The 26,604-nt window shown below is 57.9% G+C and overlaps 1 protein-coding gene across 3 annotated transcripts in view; it reads right to left on the bottom strand.

The window, feature by feature from the left end:
• Positions 1-1,906: 1,906 nt before the first annotated feature.
• The window catches only part of ZNF469 (zinc finger protein 469), a 288,356-nt gene continuing 263,658 nt past the window's right edge, over positions 1,907-26,604 (bottom strand). For 2 of the 3 annotated variants that reach the window (XM_016129457.2, XM_016129462.2), the window contains 2 exons: positions 19,965-20,026; positions 2,646-15,864 (listed from right to left, as the gene is read on the bottom strand). In XM_016129457.2, coding sequence (XP_015984943.2) covers positions 4,096-15,738 — 11,643 coding nt within the window. In that variant the 5' untranslated portion in view covers positions 15,739-15,864; positions 19,965-20,026 and the 3' untranslated portion in view covers positions 2,646-4,095. Of the gene's footprint in view, positions 15,865-19,964; positions 20,027-26,604 lie in introns of all 3 variants that reach the window. The other variant, XR_001594964.2, reaches the window with a different exon arrangement.

Here is a 26,604-nt window from a genome sequence, read left to right as displayed (position 1 = left end):
AAACAGGAGTCATGTTGCTTTAAAGCTGGATTTTCAGAGCCCACATGTGGCACATTCACATGCGACATGGGCAGAACCCATGGGCCTCCAAGTCCTGTCCCTTCATGGGGGATGCTTCAAGAAATCCTGACATTGGCCACCCCAGAGTGCCAAGGATTTGCCCCTTCCCTGGGAGCCATCTGCTCCTTTGAGGCCAGCTCTGTGGGGGTCCTTTTGGTTGGATTCTTCTCACTGTGAGTGTGGCTGTCTACACACTTTCCTGGTCTCTAAGGCATTTGTGGCCCCAGAATCCAAGGAAACCTCACTTTAGATGTAACATTCTCCAACGGTTCTCTAGGTGGTTGTGGGCAGCAAAGCTCCCCCTTTATGGGGCCTAGGGGAATGCCACCCCACCGCCAGCTGCTGTCCCTCTGGCTGCCCTGACCACCCAAATCCAGGACTCCACCCCCTTCCTCTCTCTCCCAGCCTGTTGCCAACTCCTGCACTTCCTCACCTGGTCCCAGGCAGTCTTCTCTTGCACCTATCTCTGGGCTGGTGGGGCTGAGGTGTCATGGGGTCAGGCTTTGGGACTTATTAGAGGATGCAGCTGAACAATACAGACATTTATGTGACCTTCTGCCAACATGTATCTCCCTCTGGCCACTCCTGTCTGCTTTGGGGCAGCCCCTGGAAAGACCTGCTGCTTTCCTAGGTGGTGAGCCAAGGCTCTGCCTGAGGACGTTTGGGGCACATGGTTGGGGGGGACTGTGCCTCATTTTCTCAGCTGCAGGATGGCTGGGCATTTTCTTAGATCCTTAGGGAGCAGTAGCCCCTGCGGGGCTCCTGTGCCCAGGCCTCTCTTGCCCGAACTCTCTTCCATCCTCATCTAGCCCACTCCCATGGTTTAAAAGGGCCCTTCGGATGCCTGACTGGGGACCTCTCAAGGTCCAGGGCTCCCCGATGTACCTATAGTACTCACATCTCAGCATTGTCTGGGAGGGTCAGGTGTTTGTGTGTGAGGCCATGAAGGGGTGCACACACGTACGCAGTAAGCATGAATCTCTGAGCCTGTTGGTGAGGCTGAGTGTAAGGGGATGCATGTTTATCGTGTTCGTGAGTGGGAGCAGCAGGCGATGCAGAGGCCTAGAGTCCAGCTGTCCAACCCAAGTACCCAGCCAAGCTGGGTGAATGCTGCCACCTGCTGGCCAGGCCAGAGTGTCCACCCTGGGGGCTATGGCCACAGGAGGGGGCTTCAGTCAAAGGAGTCGCGTTGCGCGGCTTGCTCATGCCAGAACCTGAACAGACTGGAGCCATGGTTGGTCTCCAAATGCCATGAGCGTCAGCACCCAAAGGGCATATGACAGCACAGAGTGTCTGTCCGCCTGCCCCAGAGCATCTGATTGAAGTCTGGGGCAGAGCCTAGAATGTCCACCATGTTCCCAAGTGATGTGGATGCTGCTGGCCCCAGGACCTGCCTGACGTATGGTGGGCTAAATGGGGGGGGGCACCCAGGAATGGGAGCACTCAGTCCTGTGGACCCACTGCGTCCCATGGATCACCATCCCGATTCCCCAGACAGTCTTTCTCAAACACAGCTCAAACTCATTCGCCTCCACCTCACACCCCTCTCCTTATGCTGCACTCAGGGCTCTTCCCACCCCTTTCCATTCCTGATCTCCAGTCCTGTCTGAGGCCCTGCTATGGTGATCCCCAAAGAGACAAAAGCCCCCACTCATAACAGAATCCGTTTGGAGTTCCCTGAAGGAGGGGGATGCATCTGGTTCATTTCCCAGTGCAAAGTAGGTGTGCAAATGTGAGATGATGGGCCCCCTCACTCAGTCAGCTCATGGCTGCCACCTGGGGCGGGGCGGGGTGGGGGTTGTACACCAGTCAATCAGAGGGGCTGAGGGAGAGGGTAAGGGAGAGGAGTTGAGAAGGGCGCTCCTGGTGGCAAGAACTGCACAGGCGATGGCCTGGCAATGGCCTGGCAAGATGAAGGAGAGCGAGGCGGTAGGGGAGCGTGTGATGTGGGTGGGACAGGGGCTCTGTGGACCTGGACAGAAGTGACAAGATCCCAGTTATAGTTTCACATGTGCGACCCCTCTCTGTGGAAAGGCCCTTCCCAGCACGTGTTGCTGAGGGCCTGCTTTGAGCAGTCTCCCTCATGCCTGGGCCCAGGTGGCCATCAGGGGTGGGACCAGATAGGTGCCTGACTCTAAGCCTCATTTGCCTTCCAGGTGCTTGTCCCTGGCCCTGGAGTCTGTGAGTGGATCTTCAGGACATGGTGGGCTCCAGGGGTCTGAGCCTGCAATGGGGGAGGATTTCCTGGTTTCACCCTTCATGCTGCCTCTGCTACCTTCCCGTGTCCCCAAAACCATTCCACATTAATGATTTCCCAACACTTTATTTCTCCTGCTCTGCCCCCCAAGGGCCCCAGCCCAAAGCCAGGAGGCTTCAAACACAAAGAGAGGCTATGCTATGGCATTATCTACACTGTGGTAACAACCTTGGAGGGACCGGTGAGACCACTTTGCTTCTTAGGCCAGGTAGACTAGGTGACGGGATGGAAGTAGCAGCTGAAGCTGACACTTTATGAACCAGGTTCTGGATCTGGGAGGGCAGACAGGGTAGGACTGGTGGGAGGACAGGCATCACACAGCAGAGGCTCTCTGTGAAAACAGTGGGAATGTATTTGACAAGATGAGTTTGCTGTGATTCGTACAGTACAGCCCCAGAGTTCCTCCACGTTTTATTTATCAGGACTAAAGAGGCATTCTGAGTGGCACACAACACCTTCTAGAAAGAAGATTTGGGCCTGATTTGGTCTCTTTCAGAATACCAAGATAAAAACTTTTGACATACACATTGCACCCAAAGTAAAATAAAAAAAAAAAAAAAAAGGAAACAAACCACAAACTTCAGACACCCAAGAAGAGAAGGAAGCCTCTCCCACCCCTCCTAACCCCTTCAAAGACACAATTCTGAAAAAAGGACGTGTACCGACCCCTGGGTCACGTCAGTGCATGAGATGCCAGCAGCACCATACCCGGCCCTGAGTGTCCTAGCCGGCTGCTCTGACTGCAACCCTGGGGCTGGAGCTTGCCGGCACGGGGGAGCCAGTGAAAGACTTCTCAGGGCAGCTGGTGCCTGTGGGCCTTCTATGCAGCCCCCATTGCGCCTCCCCACCGTCTCCCCACCCAATCCCCTAAGTAAAACAAATTGAGGAAGCCTATATTCACATTACAACATGAAAATAGCACCAGAAACTTCAGAGCTAAATTGCTGATAGTTGCAGCGAGAGCTCCGTGTAGGAGGAAGGCTCTAGAAATCAATTGCAGAGGCTGGGTTGGGGCTGGGGGAAGAAGGGTGGGATGGAGAGGGAGGACCAGTGGACCAGTAGAAGCTGGCCAGTGAGCAGCTTTCTCCCTGTCCGGATGTGACCCTGGTCCTCAGGGGTCAAGATGCACTGGAGACCAATGCTTCTGTTGGTGGTAGAGACAGTGGCTGTCAAGATCGTGTTGTCAGAGAAGGCTTGTTGTGCTCTGGGGGGTCAGGCAGCTCATGAACCACTCTTTTAGGTGGAGAGCCCTGCCACTCCCTGCCCCCCATCCCATTTGATTTGTAAGGCCATGTTGGAATTCGAGTTACAGCAGCAACAAAACTAAGAGGGGTCTGCCGCCATCTGACCATGGCTGCCTCATTGTACTTCCTTGCTAGCTGACAGGAGGAGGGGGATCCTCTGCAAACCATCAAAGGAGGGGCTTCTGTGGTGTATCGTGCCTATGCAATGGGAGCACACAGTATGTGGGATGTGAGCTGCTCTTCCTTCAAGTTCTTGGTACTGAGAAAACAGCTGTGTGGTCTCAAAGAGACTGCAGCTGGCCTGCCCTTCACCCTCACCTTCCAGCTGTCCATCCACCCCAGGCTCTGCTCAAAGCATTAGTCTCAACTCTAACACCAAAGTCTGAGCGTCTGTATGGTAAGTCAGAGGGATTAAGATGTGGCCTCCAAGCGAACTCTCTCAGAAGACTGAAGCTCACCAGTGTAGACCGGAGTCCCTCATTTGCTGGGCTTGTCCCCCAGCCTTTCTCCCATGCACTTGCTCACTCCTATAAATTATTCAGAAGGGTCCTTTTTTAAAGGGATCTTGAAGCTGGTTAGTCTCTGTCCGAAGAGCTGGCTAAGGAGGTCGCTCTGGGACGCAGCCGTCCAGCAGGCACGGGGGTTGGCAGGTTCAGCACCATGGATAGCTCTGCCCCTCTTAGGGGGCCTGTGCAGGGGTCTCGCCTGGGGGAAGGCCTTGCCCAGCCCGTCTTTGCTGCGTCTGAAGTCTCGGTATGAGTGGCCAGGCTCCCCCTTTTGCTGCTCAGAGGGCTGGGGCAGCGTTGTGCTGTTCTGGCTACTGGGTCTGGTCTTGGAGGGGAGCACACGGCTGGGAGTGGCCTGCTTTCGGGGAGCCCGGGGTGGTTTGTCAGGGACTGAAGGAGCTCTCCCCAAGCTCCCCACACTTTCATTCTTGGTTGGTCCAAGGGCCCGGCCCTTTCTTTTCTTCTCTTTGCCCTCCCCATCCTCCCTGGGGCCCGGGCTCCCCTGAGGCCTCTGGTTACCAGCTTCCCTTGGTGCCTTAGAGTAGCCCTTGGCTGGAGCTCGAGTCAGGGGCTTGCCTGGGGTGGGGTTCTGGCCTAGGCAGTTGGGCTTGGCTGGGGTGGTGGCTGTCTCGCTTTGGAGCTGCCCGCTGGCTGGTTGGGGCTGGCTGCCGCCTGCTGTCTTGGTGCTGTGCTGTTGGCCTCCCTGGCCTCTATTGTTGGGACCTGGCTTGGTTTTGAGGGCAGTGGGCTTCTGCTTATCCTCAGTGCCATGGGTTGGTTCTCCAGGTGTTGGGCTGACCATGGCCTTCTTTGATGGCACTGGAAACTTGGGTGCTTTGTTGGGGGTGGACAGAGCTAGCCTGTCCTTTGATGAATTCCAGCAGCTCCCATACTTGGCAGCACTGCCCTTGTGGGAAGAGCCCCCTGTGTTCCCCTCAGGCACCATGGGGCATGTAGACACCTGCTTCTTCTGGAGCAGGGAGGGTGCTTCTGGGCAATAGGCAGGGGCACATTTGCCAGGGGTACTTGGGGTCCTGCATTTCCCTGAGAACAGGCCAGCAGGCCTCTGTTCCTCTATAGTTTGGCCTCTGGCCCCTGGCTGGGGCAGATACCCCTCCACCAGGAAAGCCTGCTGTAGAAGAGGCCTTGGGCTGCCTGGGGAAGCCTTGTTTGTGTGGCTTTCCTGGGCTCGCTCTGGCCTGTGGCCATTTTTACCACCAGCTGAGGCTGCTGGGAAAGGAGACAGAGATGGGAGCAAGAGCTCCTGTGGGTCAGAGGGCAGACTGCTCCCCGTGACCAGGTTGCTCACAGGGTCCATAGGTCTCTCTGGGGTCCTGGGCTGACTCTTGATGCCGCCTGGAGCTGCATCCAGGCAGGGCTGGAGTGGGGCTGGGGTGGTCACCTCACTCAGGGTGGGGCTGCTGTCCAGGGGTAGAAACTGGTCCACAACTGGCCCAGGGGTGCTGCTGGGTGTGGCCACCTTTCGTCGTTTGCTGGGCAGTGTGCCCTCTCGGGCTGGGGCCTTCTGCCCAGGGGCTCCTGGCCTCCGTACCCCTCGGAATGTGAAGGGCTGCTGCCCCCTCCTCAGGTGTTTGTCCATGTGTCGGTCGAACTGCTCCTTCTTGGTGAATGTGTAGTTGCAGGAGCTGCAGACAAAGGATCTCTTGCTGATGTTTGTGACATTGGCACAGAGCTCACATGTGTACAGCAGGGTATGCTGCATCTCCTGCTCTTCCTTCACTCCATGCTCCCTGGCCAGGTGCATGCGGAGCTCACGAGGCTCAGGGTAGACCAGTGGACACTGGGGACACAGGAAGACGCGCTGTGGGCTGTGCACCGCCAGGTGGCGTTGCAGCTTGAAGGGCTTGGGGAACCGCTTCCCGCAGTGGTGGCAGTCGCGGGAGGGGTCCTTGCAGTCCTGGTGCACCGGGATGGTGTGGAGGAGAAGCTCGCGACTAGAGCAGGGGTCAGGGGACGAGTTGGGGCACGTCTTGGTGGAGCTGGGAAGAGTAGCAGAACTGCTGGGAGGAGTGGGGTTTTTGCAGGTTGACGGGCTACTATTGGCCAAGGTGCTGTCTGTCATCAAGGCGCAATCCTGGTTTGAGTTATTGGCACGAGCCTTGGATTTTTCCCTTTCCCTCTCCGCAAGGCCCTCATTTGCCTGGCCAACTGAGCGCTTGCCCCTGTGGGGTTTGGACACCTGCCCCATGATGCTGCTCAGAAAGCGTGTGACAGTGCTGTCCCCCTCCCAGCATCTAGAAGGGTCCCCCAGGGACCTCCGTGATGGTCCCTTGCGGGCGAACCGAAGGGCGTGCTCCCGCAGGTGCTCATTGTACATCCAGATGTCGGCCACCTCCCTCAGGCACATGCCACAGGCCCACAGCCCCGCCCGGCCCTGCACGTGCTTCTCCTGCAGGTGGTCCCGCAGCAGCTCACGAGAGCCAAACCTGCGCTCCACACACATGTAGCAAGTGGGGGGAGGCGAGGGGCTGTGGGCCAGCTTGTGGAGGTCCAGCTCACCGAGGCTGTGGAAGCGCTGGAAGCACACCTTGCACTTATAGGGCACCCTCCCGGCCTTGGCTTGCCTGTGTCTGCCTGGGGTCCTTCTGGCCCCGGCTGCCTCCTCTGTCCTTTCGCTTTGTGGTCCCTGGGAGTTAGCTGTGGACTTGAAGTCTAAGAAGCTCATGCTGGGGAGACCCACAGGGTCCTCACAGGGTCCCAGGAAGCACAGATCTTGCATTTCAAGTTTGGCACTGAAGCTCTCAAGATCCATGGTGTTCCCTGGGAGTCCACAGTCATAGTGTTCTCGTTCCAGGTTGGGAGGCTCGGGGCTCATGTCTCCGAAAGAAGAGGTGGTTTCATCAGTGGGAGGCTGCAGCTCCAGGCCTCGCCAAGCTTCTGGGACCATGTGCAGCTCAGGGATGTTCTCTGATGGGTGATCCTCGGTGCTGCAGGAGGGCCCCTGCTTGGCATAGTCTGCATCCAGGTCAGGCTCCAGGGCCCACAGTCTGGGGCCAGGGGCCCAGGGGTCAATGCCAGGCATCTTGCTGCTGAGGAAGCCCTCCAGGAGGAAGGACTCAGGCAGGCTCATGGCCTCGTCACTCCACGGGTCCTCGTGAGACAGGCAGAGGGAGCCCGAGTCACTGAGGTCTGTGGGCAGGCGGGCAGAGGACAGAGCAGTGCTGCCCTGGAACTCGCCACTGGGCTCCAGCGGTGGTGGGGGCTTTGCCTTTTTACAGCGCTTCCCGTAGACTCGGGGGTTTTTCTTCCGAGTTAAGCGGTTTCCCAGAGGGAAGAGTTGGGAAAAGGAGGCTTCATCATCAAACAAGCTATGAGGGTCCTTGAGACCAGAGCCGGGGGCTTCAGGAGCCACACCCTCATGCTCCTGGACCCTGTCTTCTGGGTTGCACAGTGGGCTCTGGAGGCAAGTGCTGATGGTGCTGCCTGCTTCAGAACCACAATTCTCTGGAGGTCCTGGAGGTCCAGAGGGGGCCTTGTGCCCCTCCCAGACACCTTGCCCTGACTTACTCTTGGCCACTCTGCTGTTTCTTGCAGGCTTACCCTTAGCTGCCCGTAATGGCTCTCTATAGATGCCCGATGTCTTGGTGTCTCTGGATCTCTGGCATCCCCTTGCCAAAGCTGCCTTCTGCTCCCCTGGTCCTTCCCCAGGAGTCACCCCCTCCATCTTCCCTGGATGGGTTACCCAATTCCCAGGTGACTTCTGTGTGGCCATCTTCCCTAGGTCTGTGGCCACAGGGAGAGGTGGCTGTATGAGCTCGGTCTCTAGCTCTTCCTCTGGTGAGAGGCAGTGGCTTGGAGGGGCCGGGTAAATGGCAACCTCAGCTGATGGATTCCAGGGGCTTCTATCTGAAATCACATCAGGAGAGACTGGAGGACTGCTATCCTCCTGGAACCTTCTCGTTCTTGGCTTTCTCGCTTTCTTATTTGACTTTCCCTCGGACTTGCTGGGGACGTCTGTGGGCTCTCCACCCCGCCTCTGGCCTCCTCCTCTTTCTGCCTGTTTGGGACGAGGCTCATTCCTCTCCAGGCGGTCCCGTTTCCTGGGCTCTGCAGGGCTCACTTCCACCCTTTGCTTGACCAGGTCTGGGGGTTGTGGTTCCTGGCTGGAGGGACAACGTGGTGTTCCCAGAGTGCTAAGCCCCCGCCTGAGCCCCTTGGATGTGTCAGGACCTGGGATGTCTTCAGCAGCCGTGGAGCCCTGGATGGGAGGCGAACCAGCAGTGTGGCTGGGGCCGCTCAGCCCGTGCTTCAGTTTCTCCTTTACAGGTGCCCTGCGGCTTTTCTTTCCAGGGGTGCGGCACATCTGGGGAGTGGGCAGCGCCAGGGGAGTTGGCTGGGAGGTGGCTCCCCTGTGCAGCCCATGCTTCCTGGCTCTGTGGCGGCTTAGGCCCGGCCTGGAGCGGAAGGTAGCCAAGCAAACCTCACAAGTCACGGGCTGCCCGCTGGGGTCTTGGTCCTTCCAGTGGCCATTCTCAGTGGACACGGGCCTCTTTTTAAAGCCACGAGGCTTCTTCTGTCTGCGGTCCTGGGAACAGAGGGTGTCCTCCTGGGGCATCTGGTAGAGGACATTTCTGAGGCTCTGGGGGGAGTCAGTTCTGGAGTTGCTGGCTGTGCTGCTCAGAGAGGTGGCTCTGCCTGGGTGGAGCTCTTTGTAAGAGCAGGTGACTGTTTGGCTCCTAGTACCAGCTTCGGAGGCCTTTGTAATGCCTGGGTGCTCAGCCCCAGGTGTCTCCAGTTCTTCCTGGCCCTGGGAGCTGGCCCCCACCTGGTCTTCCCAGCAGGCATGGGGCTCTGGCCCTGCTGTCCCCTGGGCGGAAGGGTCAGCAGGCACAGCTGGGGTGCTCTGGCCTTCCCCGTTTCCTGGGGGTTCTAAGGAGGGGCCCTTGGGCATCCCGTCAGGGCTGGTGTGGGGTGGGGTTCCCCTGCAGCGTTGGTCTGGACACTCAGCCCTGGGACCTCCGACTGCCGCCATGCCTGTGGCAGGAATGCTAGGTAGGGCAACAGCCTTGATGGTCACTCTTGGGGGAGGAGGGGCGTCACAGACAGAAGATCCCCTCGGTCTCTCTTTTCTGGAACTCTCTAGGGTTCTTGAAATGTGGCCTTTAAGGTGGTCCCCAACATGAGTGGGAGTGAAGACATTGATGAAGCTGGGCTGGCCCAAGGGAGGGTCTTCCAGGGAGCTGTGTTCCCCCAGGAGAGGGCAGCAAGCCAGACTTTCCTTGAGGCCAAAGGGGCTTGTCCTTAAAGATGAGGGTGCTGCTGGGGGCCCCCCAACCCCATCATCTGTGGGGGCTGGGGTACAGTCAGCCCTTTTTGGAGTTGTCCAGGCAGAGGAACAGGCTGGCAGGGGCTTTGGGCTGGTAGGGTCTCTGCAGGATAGATATGCTGGGACCAGCCCCCTCGGCTCACCTGAAGGCGTCGTGGGAGAGTCTTCCTGGAGCAGGTGCTCAAGGCCGCAAGGAACAGGGGTGGCTACAGAAATGGGCAAGGGGACACATCTGGCTAGGTTACTCATGGGGGGTTCTGGGCTCTCCCCAGAGAGGAACAGGTGCTTCTTAAGGCCTGGGCTGGCTGCCTCTTCTGGAGCCCAGTCCTCAGGCTCATTTTGGGAGTGGGCTGCTGCATCAGAGGTGGGGCTTGGGATGGCCCGTGCCTCATTCTGAAGGCCCAAGGCTGCCCTGCTTCCCTGGAGCTGTCCTGTTAGTTGGTTTGCAGCCCCAGCTGGGCTGGCCTGTGTGGTTTCAGGATGAGCATTGACTGTGGCAAGGTCATTTGGCTCCTCTGGGGTCCCCCAGTAATCTGGCTGTAGTTGGCTGGCTTTGCCTTGGCCTTTGAGCTTCTCAGCCTGGCTGAGCAACCCCAGATGTCCATCTGTCTCTGGTCCCAGCTGACATCTGGCCATTTCAGGGGCAGATGTTATCTGCATCCCCCTATCAGAGCCCTTAGCAGGACTGTGAGCGACATTCCCGCCTTCTATGCTGTCCCCTTCCAGATCTGAGGGGTTGCTCTGTTGAAGGTTCTGGGTGTTGGCAGGCAGAGGCCCCTGTAACCCTCGTGAGTCATTTTCATTCTCAGCTGCTCTGGCCACCAGGAGCTGGAGTTGACATAGGGGGCTTGTGGCTGGGTCCTGGGGCCTCCTGCCAGGACTGGCATCAGGCACACAAGCAGGATTTGGAAAGCCCCCCACTGGTACAAACTCCTTATTATCCTCAGAGCCAAGGCCCCCCACCAGAGGGTGGCGGGGCCCTGCTCCTTCTGGCCTGCCTGTGATGCTTACAGAGAGTCCCTTGGTGGTATCACTGTGACTGGCACCAGAAGGTGGAGTGGCACCCAGATGCAGAACCCTGGCACCTTGAAATGCCAAATCAGGTGCCAGATGGGCGACAGGGCTGCCGAGTGCTTCCAGCTCAGGGGCATCTCGGCAGGGCCCCTGTGCCTTGAGGGATCCTGGGAGTAGCCCTCTTCTCTGTGTGCAGGGAAGGAGCAGCAGGATGTCTTTGCCGTGATGGATTCTGGTGGCTTTGTCATTTTGAGGAAGTAAAGGCTCATGGTTTGGGCTGCACTTTACTAAACTCCCCCTTTCTGATGGAGACTTGAGTGGCTCTCTGGGGTCAGGCAGACAGGCTTCTGGGTGGACCCTACAGCTCTCTTCCACCTCGGGAAGCCCGGTCCTGGAGATTCTGACATTCTGCACTGGCTGGAAACTGAGGCTGGCTCCAGGGGGGCTGAAAGGAGCTCCAGAAACCCGGTCTCTGTGGGTGCTGGGGAGAGGGGCTGCTTCTCCCAGATGGAATGAGGGCCATTCCTCCTTGGGACTCCCCAGAGTCTCCTGTTTGGTGGCTACAGCTGTTTCTGCCCCTTCCTGGTGAGGACTCAGTTCCTCAAGACCAGTGAGGTCGGTTGCAGAGAATGTGTCCTTTCGGGGCAAGGTGGCCTGGTGGCCAGGCAGCGGGGTGCCTGTGCCTGAGCACACATTGCTTTTGTGCTCAGCTCCACACAACTCTCCTGGGGCCTCGTGTACTTCTTGACTTTGCAACTGACTTTCTAATTCAGTGACCAATCTCTTGATCTCTAATTCATCCTCAGACAGGTTGTTCATAAAAGCGATGCTACATTCACTAACCTTGCTGGGCAAAGGGGAAGGACTGGTGGCCACTGTCTCTTCACAGGGACGCTTTTTACTGAACGCCTTTTCCCCTGAGAGATCAGGAAAATGGCCCAGATGGTTGGACACTTCTTCCAGCAAGGCCCAGCCTTTCTCAGGTAGAAGTGAGGGGTATGGTGGGTCTAGCTGGGGTTTCCTTTGGGGAGTTTCGGTGCACACAGATGGTGAGTTGGTATCCTCATTTCCAGACAGGCTGCTATAGATTGGTGAGTTGAAGCCATCCACGGGCAGCCCCGAGAGAAGAGGTGTCGACTCTGAGGCCAGCAGTGACTTGGCTTTGTGTGGGTCTGTGTCAACTATGTAGGGTGGACTCCTGGGAGGTTTTGGCTTGAGGGGACCGGTGTCCACACCATCCTGGCGAAGGTGCATGTTGCTGGCTGGCAGAGTGTCTAGAGCCGAGGGCTTGGAGTATAGGTCTTTGGGGAAACAGCCAGCCAGTTCTTTGGGTCCAAGGAGCAATTCACTGTGGGGGCTACTGTAAGGCTGGGGCCCCTTTTTGGTAGCTGGAACCACAGAGTCTCTGTTAAAAAGAGCAGGGTCACAGTCAAGATCAGGGGTCTTTAAAAATAGGATGTTGGGCTCGGGGTAGGCAGTGGTGGTGTTAATGACAGGCACCAGTAATTCTCTTGGCAGGTAGGCAGGGGGGTCCTCTTTGTCACCAGAGATGGGCAGTTCTGTGCATGGGGAGGCACTCAGCAGACTGCCTGCACCTGGTGCTGGTGAACTCCTGTGGGGCACCATGGTGTTCTCTCTGCCTGGCTGTGGTTGCTCTGGGGCTGGGGGACAGGGACTTCCTTCCACATGCGTGGCTGGAGAAGAGCTGGAAACTCCTCTGAGAAGCTTTGTGGTATCAGGGGGAAACTCTTCAGCAATTTCAGAGTTCTTGGTCTCTTGGGGAAAGTCTAGTGATGGGCGGCTTTCCTCTGGGGTCTTGGTGCTGGTGGGAACCTGCAGGAGATGCTTGGCGCTTCTCTCCTCAGGGCCCACTTCGGCCTCAGGGTTCTCGACGGAGCCTGGGCAAGGCCCGCTTGGTTTCTTGGTTTCCTGCTTCACGACTCTCTTGGGTTTCTGCTGCTCTCGATCCTCTCGGGAACCCGGGGTCAAGTCCACTTCCTTTCTCTTCTCACCCCGATGCCACCTTTGAGAGCCGTGGCGGGGCTGGCCTGTGAAGCGGGAGCCCCGCGGCTGCAAGACATCCTCCTCCTCAGACTCCGACGCATAGTCGTACTCCTGGAGCCCGCCATCCAGGGTGCTGGGCTCGGGCCTCTGGGTCGCCAGGGAGAGGCGCCCATCCTGGTTCTGCCGCACCTGCCGCCTGTGCAGCTGGTTCTTCTGCTGCACAATCTTGTGGATGAGCTCCTTGCTCCAGGTGCCACTCCGCGTCTTCCTTCTCCTGGAATCCTTTCCAGGAGACAGTCGGAGGCGCTTAGAGCTCCTGGTCTCCACTGGGAGGGCCTGGCCACTGGGATTTGTGTGGCCCTTGGGGCCCTGAGTTCTAAGGTCCCGGGGGTGTGGTGGGGCTGGCTCAGCTCTGTTGCCCTTCCTCTTGGTCCTTAGGCAGGTAGCTCTGGTGCTCCTTCCGGGTCTCTTGGTGGTGTTGGCCGTGCCCAGTTCTTTCCGGAAAAACTTAAACTGCTTCCCTTTCTTCTTCTGGCTGGCCAGGCTGGCCCCATCTGCCTCCGCAGGCACTGGGCCCAGGGAACGGGTTTTAGGTCTGTTGCAGGCCAGGTAGCTCCTGTTCCCGGGGCGGGCTTCCTGGGGTTCCAGTGGGGCAGCCACAGCTGGGAGTGGGAGCTGAGCTTTGTTCTCTGGCATGGCCCCCACCCTGGTCTTGGGGAGCTGCCCAGAACTGGGACCTCTTGGGCCAGAAGGTTCCTCGTCGGCAAAGACATCGATAAAGCTGCTGTCGATCTCAGGATTGTCTGACTGGTACTCCAGGCCATTGAGTGCCTCGGTGATGAGGCTGTCCAGCTTGGCGTCATCCTCCAGGTCCAGGTCTGAGGCAGGGAGTGGGAAAGGGGCAGCAGCCAGGCCAGGCAAGAAACTTGTCCTCAAGGGGTCATCTTTGCCATCCACTCGGACATCCCCTCCTAGCAGGAAGGGGACCGTCTTAGTGTGGCTGAGCAGGCTTGGGTCCCTGCCGGTTGGTGCTTTGGGGGAGGCCAGCACAGAGGGGGCAGCGGGGGGCGTGGGGAGCCCCGAGGGCTGTTGGTGGCTCTCCTGGGTCTTGGCCAGGAGCAGGCTGCAAAACTGCCGGTGCTCCAGAAAGGCGGCCAGGCTGCTGTAGTTGCGGTCACACTGCTTGCAGGTGAGCAGCACATCCAGCTGGTCCAGGCTGGCACTACTGAGTGGGAAGTGGTGGGCAGAGTAGGGGGGTGGCTCAGGGGGGAAGCCCTCCAGGCCCCCGCTGCCCACATCAGGGCCCGTGCTGGGGAATGGAGCCTCCTCCAGGCATTTGAAGGCTCCCTTGGCCCCCAGCCCCTCTGTGGGGAAAGGGAAGGCCTTGACCGGCTCTGGCTGATAGTGGACGGGGAGGGTGTGTGAGGGCTCTGGGGACGGGAAGGGGCTGCTGGTCTCCTGGCGGTGAGTGGGGGTTTGAAAGAAGGTGGAGGGCCCAAGTGGGCCGGGGAGCTGGCTTTCCTCTGAGCTGGGGTTGGCTGGGCTGCTGGACAGTGGTGACAGTGACGAGCACGTGCTGCTGCCAGCCGTGTTGGTAGCGGGTGAAGGCAGTGGGGACTCACTGGGAGAAGCTCCCACCAGCCTGGCTGGGGGCAGGCCAGGGGTCCCTCGGGGTGAAACCTGGGGCTGGGCCATCCCAAAGAACAGGGGCTGGGCTCCGGGGTCTTGCAGCCCGTTGTAGGTGAACAGCCCCGGGGAGCCACTGCCGTGCTGGCCCGGGCTATTTCTCAGCAATGCCAGCTTTTCTCCTGGCCCGGGTGTCTTGCTGGCAGCACCTAGGGCTCCCTGGCTGCCTCCCTGCCACTCTGGGGCCCCTGGGGGCAAAGGCAGCCGGCTCAGCATCTCCACCCGATGGGGGTTAGGCCCAGTGGCTGGGAGCACCTGGGGCCAGGGCATTGGGGGGCTCTGAGGAAGGCCAAGCCGCTGGCCTGGACTGGATTGGCCTTCAAAGAACACACTCCTGGCGGTGGATGGGGGCCCCAAGGGAGGTGTGGAGTAAGGGGCTGTGGCGGGGTCCCAGAGCTGGGGCTGTCTGGTGGGCAGGTGCCCGGGGGTGGCCAGCTCTGTGTCCAGAGACCCAGGACTGGAGCCCACCCTGCTGGCTCTCGGGCTTCCATATACCTGCCCGGGGAAGTGCCTCTGGGGCAGAGAGTTTGGGGGTCCCCTGGGGCTCCCCAGCCCATTGTGGGCTGAAGGTGGTCTCTCAGGGAGGGCTTTGGTCAGGCTCTTATGCAAACTGTCTGGGAAGGTGGCTGTGCTCTCTGAGAAGGGGTGGGGGGCCGGGTGAGCAGCACCAGGTTGGGGGAGAGCATGGCCGAGGTCACTGGGGGAGTTGAGGCCGCTGGGCTGGCTGGGGTAGCAAGGCAGGGTTTGGGGAGCAGGCCGGGAGGGCAGCGGGTAGGCAGTGCATGTGCTTACCGCCTCCTCAGGCCACGCTCCCTGAGGCTGGGGGAAGGCACATACCAGTGCCCTCTTGGAGTACTTAGGCCCAGCTGTGTCCTCGGGAAAGGATTTTGGGCCGACCCCATGCAGCGCAGGGAAGGGGAATTGGAAGGAGGCCACCCTGGGGCTGCTGCCTTCAGGGAAGGGCTCCGGCTCTGTGGGGGACACCCCGAAACTAGCACCTGGAAAGTTGTTCTCAGCAGTGGGAGGCCAGGCAGTGGCCCCACTGGCCTGGAATTCCGAGTAGGAGGCCGGCCTGCAGGGGCTGGCGTCGCTGCTCTGGGGGGCCCTGAGGGGTGGGGGCCCAGGGGTTGTGCTCGGTGAGGTATAATTGGTGGAGGTAAAGCTGGAGGGGGTCTCCTGGAAGCACCTTTGGAAGTTGAGCTCTTCTGGGGCAGGTGGGGCCTCTGCCTCAGGAGGCTGGGGGGCTTCACGCTGTGGGCCCTCAGGGGTCTCATCCAAGGCTGGTCTGGCCCTCGAGCCCACAATGCTCAAACTGTAAAGCTGCTTGGGGCTGCTGTCTGCCCTGCTTGTACGCCGCGTGGGAGCCTGTGTGTGGATCCTCCCTGGTGGGGCCCGGGGGCTGCTACCCTTCCCATGGGGGATGATTAGGGGATGGGTTCTTGGGAGTGGGGCCTTGGGCTCTGCCTCCCTAGCCTGCTGAGGCTGGGTATCAGGAGGCTCCAGGGCCTGGGCCCCACTGCCCGCCTCTCTGATGGCCTTGGTGGACCTGCTGGCCAGGGCACCGTCCTCGCCAGGGGGCTGCGCAGCTGAGCCACTGGCTATGCCACTGGCCGTTTGGCAGGGCTGCAAGCCTCCGGTCATGATTGGGGGCGGCGCTCCACGGGGTTGCTCCCCAGGCATGGCCCCTCTGTCTGGGCGCTAGGAAGATGGGGTGGTCCGAGGGTGTCCGCAGGGAGTGGGCTGGGCGGCCATCCTTGCCCCTCGGTGGCCCCCGGAGAAGCCTGGTCTCATGGTCCTGAGCGGAGCCTGCAAGGAAAGGTTGGAAGTGAGTAGGGAGCCATGGAGGCTCTGTGGCTCCCACGGAAGTCTTGACAGGCTGTGAGGAGAAGTGGCTGACACAAAAGCCCCTATTTTTAGGGAAGGGAGTTCAGCTCCAATGGCACTTTGAGATATAAGAGGAGGAAAGGGTTCCTTCTGGTCTAAACCAGGGGTTAAGGGTCAGGGAGAGGGAGAGGGGCAGAAAGAGAACAAGGGAGAGCTGTTTGGAGTCTGATGGTCTCAGAAGACCCCTGGCTACCTCAGAGCAGACCTGCTGGGGGGCTGGCCAGGCTGTGAGCGGAGAGGCCCCAGACCTGTAGAGGCCACACAACAGAGATGACAGGCACCTGGTGGCCACTGGTGTAGTCTGAGCTATAGCCCAGGAAGGACACAGGGGACTCCTTCACCTGCCTAGAGGAGGGGCCTCGCATCTGAAGCTGAGTTGGGAAATAAGGGGTGAGACTGCATACAGTTGAGTCTGGCTTGAGGCTCACACCTGGTCCTGTGGGAATCTTGGGCCTGGCCAGCACAGGACAGCCTCAAGCCACTTGCTCAGGGGATCCACTGGTCAGTCCCCCAGGGCTGGGCCTACATCTGTATTTCTAGGTGGTGCCAGGCACCACTGGTGCTTGCTTTCTGCACTTGAAGACCTGCCCAGGAATTGCATCCACCCGAGGACGGGTGTTTTGCCTGATTTCAGGCTTGTGTCCCTCCCCTGGGTGGGTGTGGTTCCAGTACTGGCCAGCAGAGGGCACCACATTGTCCCCTTCCCCACCTGGCCAGCCCAGTGGCCCCTCCCCCATTTCAGTAGCCTGGTGACCCCTTCTCTCCTAAGCAGAGGTCTCGCCCGCTTCTCTGGGCCCCACTGCCTCAGGCCCACCCTCCTCTCCTCTTTCATCTTCAGACTGGGAGGCCTTGGGGCAAGGGCTTGCAGGTGAAGTTTGTTGAATGAATAAATGACAGCAGTAACAGCAGCTATGAGCTCCTTCTGAGCACTTGGCAGGGGGCCGGGGAGGCGAATGCTTTCCATCAATCACTTCTTTTGTCCTCTCAGTGACTCTGGAGGCCAAAACCATCAGAACTATGGGGAGGTGAGTAACTTTTCCATGGCCTCACAACTAGTAAAGGGCCCTGGGGGTCCCCAGGAGGGGCCTCCCCAAGCCATGTCGCACATGGTCTGGACACCTGATCAGTCAGCCTATGCCTGGTGTGGGGACAGTGGCAGCCCTCATGAAGCCCCCTGCACGAGACGGGGCAGGGCCTGTGCAATGCCATTCCCCCTGCTGGACTCTGAACCGCTTGGTGCAAGTCCTGGCTCAGCCACTGACCTCCTATGGAACCTGGGACTAGTCCCCTGGCCTCCCTGTGCCTGGAAGATGGAGATCCCAGGAGAGCCCCCCGATGGGGCTGTTGTGGGATGACATGAGTCACTGTGTCCAAACTGTACAACAGGTTGCTTATGGGTTGTCCACTGTGTGGTTTTCTGACTATTCCTGCTTCTGCCTGAGCCCATGGCTGCTGAGCTGGGGAGCCTGTGATTTATTCCCCGCTCCTTCCCCATGGCCTGGAGTCTGGCACATAGTAGGCATTCATGACTGAGGCAAGGTCAATTTTTGCACCCTTGAAATAGGATGGTAATGGTGCCTCCCTCATAAGGTCGTCCTAAGGTTTAACATTCTATGTGACCTGGCGTGGTGCCTGGCACACAGGGGCACTCCCTCCTGGAATGCCGGCCTCAGTGTCCCCATCTGTGCATGGGGTTTTGGAGGTGCTTCTCCAGGGGCACTGTGCAAGCCAGACAGGAATTGCATCTGTCCAGGTTGCAACCGTACCTTAGGCGGGGCCACTTGAGCCACCCTGTGTGGGCTTTTAAGGAGGAGCAGATCCCTCTGACCCCACAGCCCCACCTGCTCTCAGGGGCACTTTTGGCTTCTAGGCAGCCCTGAGCTCTGCTCAGAAGGCTCCCCGTTGGGGACTAAGGTAGTAGATCACATTACTAAGATTCCACTGTCCCCGCGGAAGGTTTGTTCCTGTTTGTCCTATTGCCGGTAAGCTCGGCCACATGGCTCCATTTGGCTACTAGCTGTGAGCAGCAGTGACTCACACCACTTCTGAGCTGAGACCTGGGAACCTGCTTTGCTGCTTTTTCGAGGGCTGAGGTCACAAGCTGTAGCCGGGCTGCTTGGTTGTCCTGTGGGTGGGCTGGCTGCCTGGTTGCTGGTGGGGCACTATTCACCTCTGGGCTGCTTCTCCATCTGCCAAGGGGGAGGGGGTCAGACCAGGGGCCTTTTGTTTCCAGCAACCAGAACCAGTTGCTCTTGGTGGGAGGGCCACTTATTGGGGCTGACCCCTTGTTCATGAGTTCACATTCACACAAGTGCTTCTGGATGCCTGCCCCATGCACAGTGACTAGGGGAGTAGACAGACAGTAGCTTCAGAGACTTGGCCTGGGCTCGGAGCTCCTGGAGGGCCCACAGAAGCTGGGCATAGGAATAAGGAAGCAACATTTATTGAACACATATTGCATGCTAGATAGAATTTAACCTAGGGCCTACAGGGGTCAGAGGAGGGCACTCCTGCCTGGCTGGCATCAGAGGAGGCTTCATGGAGGAGGCAGCATTGGTTCTTGCCACGTGGATGGCCAGGTTTGCGGCACAAGGTTATAGAGGGCATTCAGGGGTAGGAACTTGTGAACACAGGCAGGTGCAGGGCTGTTTGAGGAAACTTGTAGAAAGAGTTCTGTGCCTGGAAAGGACTTGCTCAGAACTGGGCCAGTTCCTGAAGGACAGTGAGGCCTTTGCAGGGTGGGTAAGTGGGACCCCAAGTAAGCAGGCAGCCAGGCCACGGCCAGCAGCTTGGACAAGGGTGGCCTGCTTCTCCGTGCACTCTGACCCAGGCCACGGCATCCCTTGGGGGGCTCCCCTTGCCGCTACCTCCAGGGATGCCCCACAGGCATAGCTCTTCACGCAGCTTCAGGGCAGTGATCCAGTGAAAGTCTGTCTGGGAGCCCGCTTTGAACCCATTGTGGGCTGGGGCCTGGTCCTCCCTAAGAGTAGGAGGGGCTCTGGCCTGTGGGACCTCCTCTCCTGAACTTCTCAGACAGCTTAAGGGGGTAAAACCCAGGCCAACTTCCAGACCCAGGCCCAAGGGCTCCAACTGCAATAGGCAATGTCCATGAGGTCGGCTGTGCAGAGGTACTGAGGGGCCTCTGAACTCCCAGGGCCTCCCGGGCTTGTGGGCTTCCTTCATCTGCTCCTGAGCAGCCTACCACTGGGACATTAGTGCAGAGAAGTGGGGAAGGCCTGGGGCCTGGGGAGCTTCCAGAGTTGTTTAGGGGGTGGCAGGTGAGGCGGAGTAGTTGTCAGATAGTGAGCCCCTCAGATCCAGGCTTTGAGCAGCCTCTGAGAGGATGGGTAGGCGAGACATTGGTTCTGACTTCCCTGCCCATGCAGGGTGCATGCCCCCAGGCACCTCTGCCAGCCTTAACCAGCCTTGGCTTCTCTCATCTGTGATCTGGGAATAACACTGAAAACTATCTCAAAGGATCATAGCAAGGGTGAAATCAGTGAATAAACTTCATAAAGCATTTAGCAGAAAAGGTCGGGAGGACCAACGTATTTTCCAGTCAATACCGTAACTGTTAAATCCGATTTGCTCATCAGCACAAAGAGAAACATCATGAGGAAACTAGAAGAAGGGGGCTTGGGGAAGGCTGGGCGGGGTCTGAAAACAGGAAGAAGAGCTAATTTGTTGGTTTTAAACAACTGTGCCCCAGGCCTCTCTCAGGAAAGAAGGGGTCTGATCTGAGGAGGCCTGACTTGCTGGCTGGTGGAGGAGATCAGGTGACAAGCTGCAGGCCTGAAAGTCCATCTCACTGGCTCAGGGCTGTGGTTAGAAGCCACTTGTCGGCCCTGATAGCTGGCTTGGGGAGATGGTCTCTTAGGAAGGCAGCTGGCAGCTCCAATTATCACCTGAGCAGGGAGATGGAAGGAGACAAGGAGACGGGGCCAGGGTGCGGTGGGTGGGGAGGCCAGGACAAGGGCAGCCCCGGCTGGATGGTGGCCTGCCAGCCATCCTCTTCTACATACCTGGGGAGTCGGGCCCTCAGCTAGGTCGCCGCACAGCTTCCTGAGGAATGAGGATTTCTTGGCTGCAAGGAAAATGGAAAGTGTGTCAGAATCTATGTGGTGTTTGGCTGGAGGCCAAGAGCCCTGGGAGGAGTCCAGTGGAGTGAGTGGCTCCCGGGCGAGGTCCCCTTGCACCAAGCAAAGCCAGCAGGGTCCCAGGGTGCCAGGAAGCCATCATGGGGCTACAGGGAGATGGTGAGCTCAGGAGGCCGGCAGGTAGCTCAGCTCGGCCAGGGGACCCTGCATGGCTGGGGGTCAGCTGTCTGCCTTTGCCCCAGGTTTGATGATTATTTTACATTTCTTTTTGATACTTTCTTGTGTGTGCATAGATTACACATTTGTGTGGCTCCCGAACTTGAGATAACATTCAAAGTTCTGCAGTGAGAATTCTCACCTTGCACCCTAGCCCATCGACCTCTTCCCCTGTCCTGCCCATAAGCACACAGAAACTTCTTACGTGTCCTTCCAGAGTTTCTTGAGGCAAATACAAGCAAATATGAATAAACATTCCTATTTTCCCCCTTTCTTCAACAAAAGATAGTCTACTGCACTCACCGTTCCACACCTCTCTCGCATTTAACAATGTATTTTAGAGAGAATTCCATAGCACTCCATAGAGATTCCTGTCTGTCCATCTGCCTGTCTGTTTCTCCACTACACACAGCTACAGAATATTCTGCAGAATGGATGAACAGTCATGTATCTAGATGCCCTCGGAGGGACACTGGGTTATCCTATATGGACCTTACAAACAGTACAACCACGAACCAAGTGCTAGTGAGACCCGCAAGGTAAACTCTGAGATGGTGGGGTCAAAAAGCAAATGCATTTGTGATTTGGAGAGAGTTTGTCAAATTAATCCCTGGAGTGGTTTTAAAATTTGGTCACAAATCCTTTGATCCTCCTTCCTCAAAAAGATGGGGCCCAATTCCTGCCCCTTGAAGGTGAACTGGCCTTGGTGACTTGCTGCTAATGAATGGAGTATGGTGGAAGTGAGGGGGTTGGACATTAGAAATTAGGGCATAAAGGGCACTGTGGCTACTCCTTGCTCTCTGTCTGAATGGTAACTCAAGGGAGCCATGTTATCAGGACATGCAAGCAGCCCTGTGGAGGGTCCATGAGAACTTAGCCCTGCTGTCCACAGCTGTGTGAGGAGTCAGCTTGGAAGTGGCTCCTCCAGCCCCAGTTGAGCCTTCAGATGAGATAGCAGCCTCTACAGACCTTCCAGCTGCAACTGCTTGAGAGGCTCTGACCAGACCTCTCAGCTGAGGTGCCCAAATTCCTGACCCATAGAAACTGAGATAATAATGGTGTTGCTTTAAGCTGCTACATGTCACACAGCAATAGACAAGTAATCAGTTGCACCAACTTGCATTCATCCTGCCAAAGCAGAGAACCCTAGGTTTTAATGTAAGTCCTAGCATCACTGTGCACCCTTTCCTGGTGGAGGCAGGCATGCCGAGGCCTGGAGAGGGAGGAGAACCACAGGAGGCCACCAGTGACTCAGCAGAAGAGCTTTCACTGCACCTTCCCATTCATTCATTTATTCGCTCACAGAGCTGCACATTCGTGTCAGATGCTATGCTGGGCACTGCGCATCTAGCGGTGAGTGATTAATTCACTGCCTCTGCCTCATGGCACTTATAGGAAAAGTCAATGGTAAATGAGGTGACATGATTATTCAAGTCATACAGCATATAGTAAAGCACACAGGGAGGTGAAGCAGGCCTGCTCAGGACCATGCCTGCCCCATGCTGGGCAGAATGGCTCTTTACCTCAGTCCTGCCTCAGTGGCCCCTTCCCATCCCTGGGGTGCCCTGCCTCCACGTGCCGAGCCTGTGGGCAGAGCTCAGACACCCCATCACCCTCTTTCCTCAGCCCCTGATCGGTAGGCCTGACGTTCTACTTGCAGCACCACGGGGCTCTCAATGACAGCTGTCCCTTCAGGGGCTCCAGGACTAGCTTTCCATGCTCAGATCATGGGGCAGGCTTGGGGCAGCATGCGCTCTAGGTCTCGGGTTCCTGCCCCAGCCCAGACTCTTGGCAAAGCCCCCTGGTGTGCACTGGTGTAGGTTTCAGCAGCCTGGGGCCCCTTTGAAGTGGGGAGATCCAATCCTTCAGATCCGGGGCTGCCCCAGGGAACCCCAGGAGTGCAGGAATCTCCTTTCCCTCCGAAACATTACCTGGCCCCTCTCTTAACAAGCCTGGCCCCAGTGCTCCAGGTAACTCAAGACTACGGTCATGCCGGTTGGCTCCGGCCCTGGGTGTGGGCAGCAGCTCTGGGTGAGGGCGGTTCTGCCACAGGCCTGGACCCCTGCCCTCTCTGTACCGCCCCCCCCCCCCCCAATTCCCTCTGCCTCTTGCACAGTATCCGCCTCTGCTCCTGATCCTCTTCCCTCACTTGTTCTTTTAACCTGCCCTGTTCCGGCTGTGGCCTCCTATCCCAGAGCCGGGCTCCCTCCTCCCTTCACCTCCAGCGGGCCCCAGTCCTGGCTCTTCCTGCTGAGTTCCCCCTGCCTAGGGCACCTCCTCCTTTCTTTCCTGTCTTCTTGATTTCTACCCACTTCCAGGGAGACCATGTAGGGACTCAGGCCTGGGCTCAAATCCTGGCTCTAGCACTTCCCAGCTGCGGGACTGGAGCCAGCCTGAGTCTCGCAGAGCAGTTTCCTCTCCAGTAAAATAGGGATGATCAAAGTTTTGACCTCAAAGGGTTGTCAAGGAAGATTAAAGGGGACAGACCAGCTATAGTAAGCCCTCAACAGATGTTTGTTCTGAATGTGGTCACCGCTCTTCCAGGCTCCTCTGGAACAGTCTACCTCTTTTGAGAAGCCTTCCGTGATGCTTGAGTCAACCTGAGAGGTATTTATTCATGAGGCAGCGCTTCACCCAGTAGTTATCACTGATTTTGTAAACAGAGGGCCTCTGTGAGGAGGTGACCCTAAGCCATGCATGGTGGGGCCTTGGTAAGGGGCTCTCGAGCATGGGTCAGTGTGGGAACTCTTGCCTGGGAAGCCAGGGTAGAAGCACACGGGGCTGGCAAGGGAAGTGGGTGTTATCAGCAGGTAATGTGGGCCACAGAGGGTCAGAAATGTGTGGACATGCATGGGCCCATGTCCACAACCAACCCCCAAGCCCTACTCCCCATCTTAGGCACCAGCCAAGAGGCAAGAACCAGCTGGAAAGGGCGGCAGAATCCCAGTCTAACCTGGGTACTGTATGGGAAACTGAAGCTCAGAGCAGCCCAAGGGCCAACAGCCAGCAGACCCTGCCACCGCCACCAAGTCGCTCTCCTGGGCCTCTGGGAGACCCCTACTCTGCCTGGGTCCTGTCTGGCCTCTGTGATTGTTGATCCCTGCTTTGCTTCCGGGCCTCTACCCTCATAAGCCACCTGAGCTATCTCCCTGGGCACTGTCCTGGTCACTCGGCCTCCCTGAGCCTGCACCATGACTGGCCTGAGGCTTGGCCTGGCCCTTCCAACCACTGGTCCGCTCCCAGCGGGCGTGGTGGGTAAACCCGGGTGTTCTTCGTGCTGGCTCTCCTGGGCAGGGGCTGGTTTCCAGATCATCTGAGACGAGCATGGCTAGCAGAAGTGTGAGGAACACAGCCATGCTCATTGCCCTGTGACGACACCCTTGCCCAGCAGGTGCCACTCTCTCAGTGCCCTCCCTACCCATCCCAGCCCCTTTCCTGCTGGCTGGGCAGCCAGACACGCCCCAAGTCCCAAGCAGAGTGGAGTGGCCCAGAACGGCGCCCAGCGTTCCCAGTTAGCCATTCTTTCTCTAAGGGGCTGTGGTGTGATTCATTCTGACATTTATTTCACAAATATCCCCCCTTCCTTTTCCTTCAAACGCTGCCGCTTTGCTTAAAAACTATCTGTTACCCAAGTGCGCAGATAAACCTTTGCAGGTAAAATTATATCTGAGATATGGCCCGAGGGTACGTTTAAGAATACGGCACGAATTATCAGCTGCATTTATCTTAATTACTTGGGAGAAAGTGGAGGCTGGCATTGGAAGGGGCTGGGAAGCAAGTGTTCGTCCCACCTTATCGGGTGCATATTTGAGATCCTTTAACAGGAAGGAGATAAGAGGAGCACGTGGGGAGAAAATGATGTCTTCCAAAATGACAGGGAGGCACTGGGGAGGGCGGAAGTGTGCTTAAAGACAGGGCCCGGTGCCCGCCAAACCTGCCAAGGGCTGGTGCAGCACTGAGAGAAGAGAGTGCTCTTCTGTCCTTTCTTCCGTCAAGGACCAGTATTCGGGGGTGTGTGACAGTGTTGCCGACGGTAGCTCTTCATTTCCAAGACTTTACGTATCAACTCTCCAGAGGTGGCTCGTGCCTCCATCAGTGCCTGAGGACCAGCCCTTGCTCTGCCTGAGTTCCTCCTAGAATGAGCCCTGCAACCTCTCTGGGATACCACACACCTTCATTCTGGACATGAGTGCTGAGTGGGACCTTATTCTGTGTGAGGTGGGAGTCCTGGAACTTCAAGCAAGGACTGGCAGAGTCTGGCTACTGTTTTACAGGATAGTGCTTGGGGGTGGGGGGTGGGTGTTGTACGGGGCGGGGCATGCAGAAAGGTTTGGGGACTGGCTGAATGCAGAAAGAGATGTCCCATGTCCAGCTCTGCTGAGAAGCCCCTCCTTGAGCCTCAGCTCCTGGACGTCAGCCTCGTCTGGTGCATCCTGGTGGCCTGTGTGGATCTGGAATGAGCCTGCTAGCCCAGCTGAGCACCGGCATCAGGAGGGCTGCCAGAAATCAAAGGCAGGATTCCTGGCTTGGTCACCAGCTCTGCCAGGGGCCTTATCTGATGCCTGCACCAACTGGCACTCTCTGGAACCCTGGACATCATCTGTGCAGGGTGGAGGGACCTGGCTCTTTAGCGGTCCTTGGAGCCCTTACCCTGGAAGACTGGAATGACCATTACTGTCCCATACAGTCTGAGCAGGGAAAGGCCAAGGAGTGAATTGGAGACTCTAAAGAAAGAGAGGTGTGGAGTCCTGTGTGAAGTCAGGATGCCGAAGATGCAGGCAGGAGCCCTCAGTGCTATTCAGGGGGCTGCAGGGAACCCTGTGCCTTCATTCCCAAGCTCCTGGTTCAGGTGCCCACACGCCAGAGAGGTCTACACGCTGTGCTGCCTGGATCCTCTGCCCTCCCTCCCAGCACCTTCCCAGGCACCTACGCCCCTTCTGCCACCCGTCGTGTTGCTGTGTGCCAGGCACCTTCCTGCCTCAGGCCCCAACACCGCTGTCCTCTTCCTAGGATGTGCCTCCTTTCCCGCCTTCCCTGGCCTAGTGCTAATGCCACCTCCTCCAGGAAACTCTCCCTGACCGTGGAGCTAGCACAGACACTGCCCAAGGTCACTCTGCCCCTCCAAAGCCTGTCTGTCAGTGTCTCATGGAATGTCCTGTCCGTGCACTGTTGCCAGCGACTTACTGCTTGCTGTACTCTCTCCCCTCCCCACCCCACCACGGAACCTCCTGGGCCACTCTGACTCAGGCCCCGCTTTCCTGCCCAGGGTTCCGCACGGGCCGGAAGGAGTCCGGAGCTGCCTGGCCCTGCTGCTAACCTCCCTTGGCGCCTCAGGAAAGCTCTGCAGTCCTCAGTGTGGCCATCGGCGAGGTGGCAGTGCCTCCATCCATCTCAACACAACATTGCAGAACAGGAAGAGACACATATTGGGGAACCTGGGGCCCAGCCTTCATGGAGGGAGGCTGCCTGGAGCTGGTATTCCTGGGGATCCCGGGGGTGTGTCTCCTCAGATCTGGAACTCCAGATCTGAAAGGCCAGCTTGGGCAGTGTGCAGGGCAGGGACCAAATCCCCCCCTCAGCATACACACGTGTGCACACACGCATAGCATATACTCACATGTACACATGCGTACATGCATACACTCTCACTAAGGCCGTGGAGGGTCTGTACACTCTGTCTCCAAACCTCATTCTAAATGAAACCCCCTCAATGCTCCATGTATAGGAGCCAGCAGGCAGGAGGGGCTGCTCGAGGGTGGTAGGCATGGGGGTTTGAAGGCAGTGCCCTAAGCCTCTTCATTTCTCCTCCGTTACACCTGAGTTCCGAAATGTCTGATGGCAAGGCTGACACTGTTTTGGGAACACATCTCACACCCTCAGTGTCAACATTGGGCCAAACTCAGCCTAGCACACTCTGACTGCCTCCTGATCTATTCCTTGGAGAGTCCTTCCTTACTGAGAGGGACACAGGACCCGTTGGGGCCCTCTTGCAAGGGTCTGGTGTATAGGGATCCTATTGGGACTCAGTGGCCTCAGGAAGCTCCCAACCAAGCCAGGGGTTAATGAGCAAGTGCCGGTTGCCCAGCGCAGGTTGGTCAGGGCGTGGAGGGCAGCAGGGAATGCTGGGACACACAGGGGTGCCCTCTGCAGCAGAACTCCAGGGCTCCGCGGAACCCACTTTGAAAACTAAAGCAGGCGTTGTTTTTTTTTGTTTTTGTTTTTGTTTTTTCTTCAGATTGGCCTGGTGAGCAGCTCTGCCCTGGAATTCTAGATCAGGGATCTCTGGGGGCATCTAGTTTAGCATGCTCACTTCATGGACGGGGAATGGAGGCTCAGAGAGGGTGCTGGC

Source organism: Rousettus aegyptiacus, unplaced genomic scaffold (assembly GCF_014176215.1).
Source record: "Rousettus aegyptiacus isolate mRouAeg1 unplaced genomic scaffold, mRouAeg1.p scaffold_m13_p_14, whole genome shotgun sequence".
NCBI lineage: Eukaryota > Metazoa > Chordata > Mammalia > Chiroptera > Pteropodidae > Rousettus > Rousettus aegyptiacus.
The sequence above is the reverse complement of the archived record's forward strand: the minus strand, read 5'-3'. Positions and strand labels throughout refer to the sequence as shown.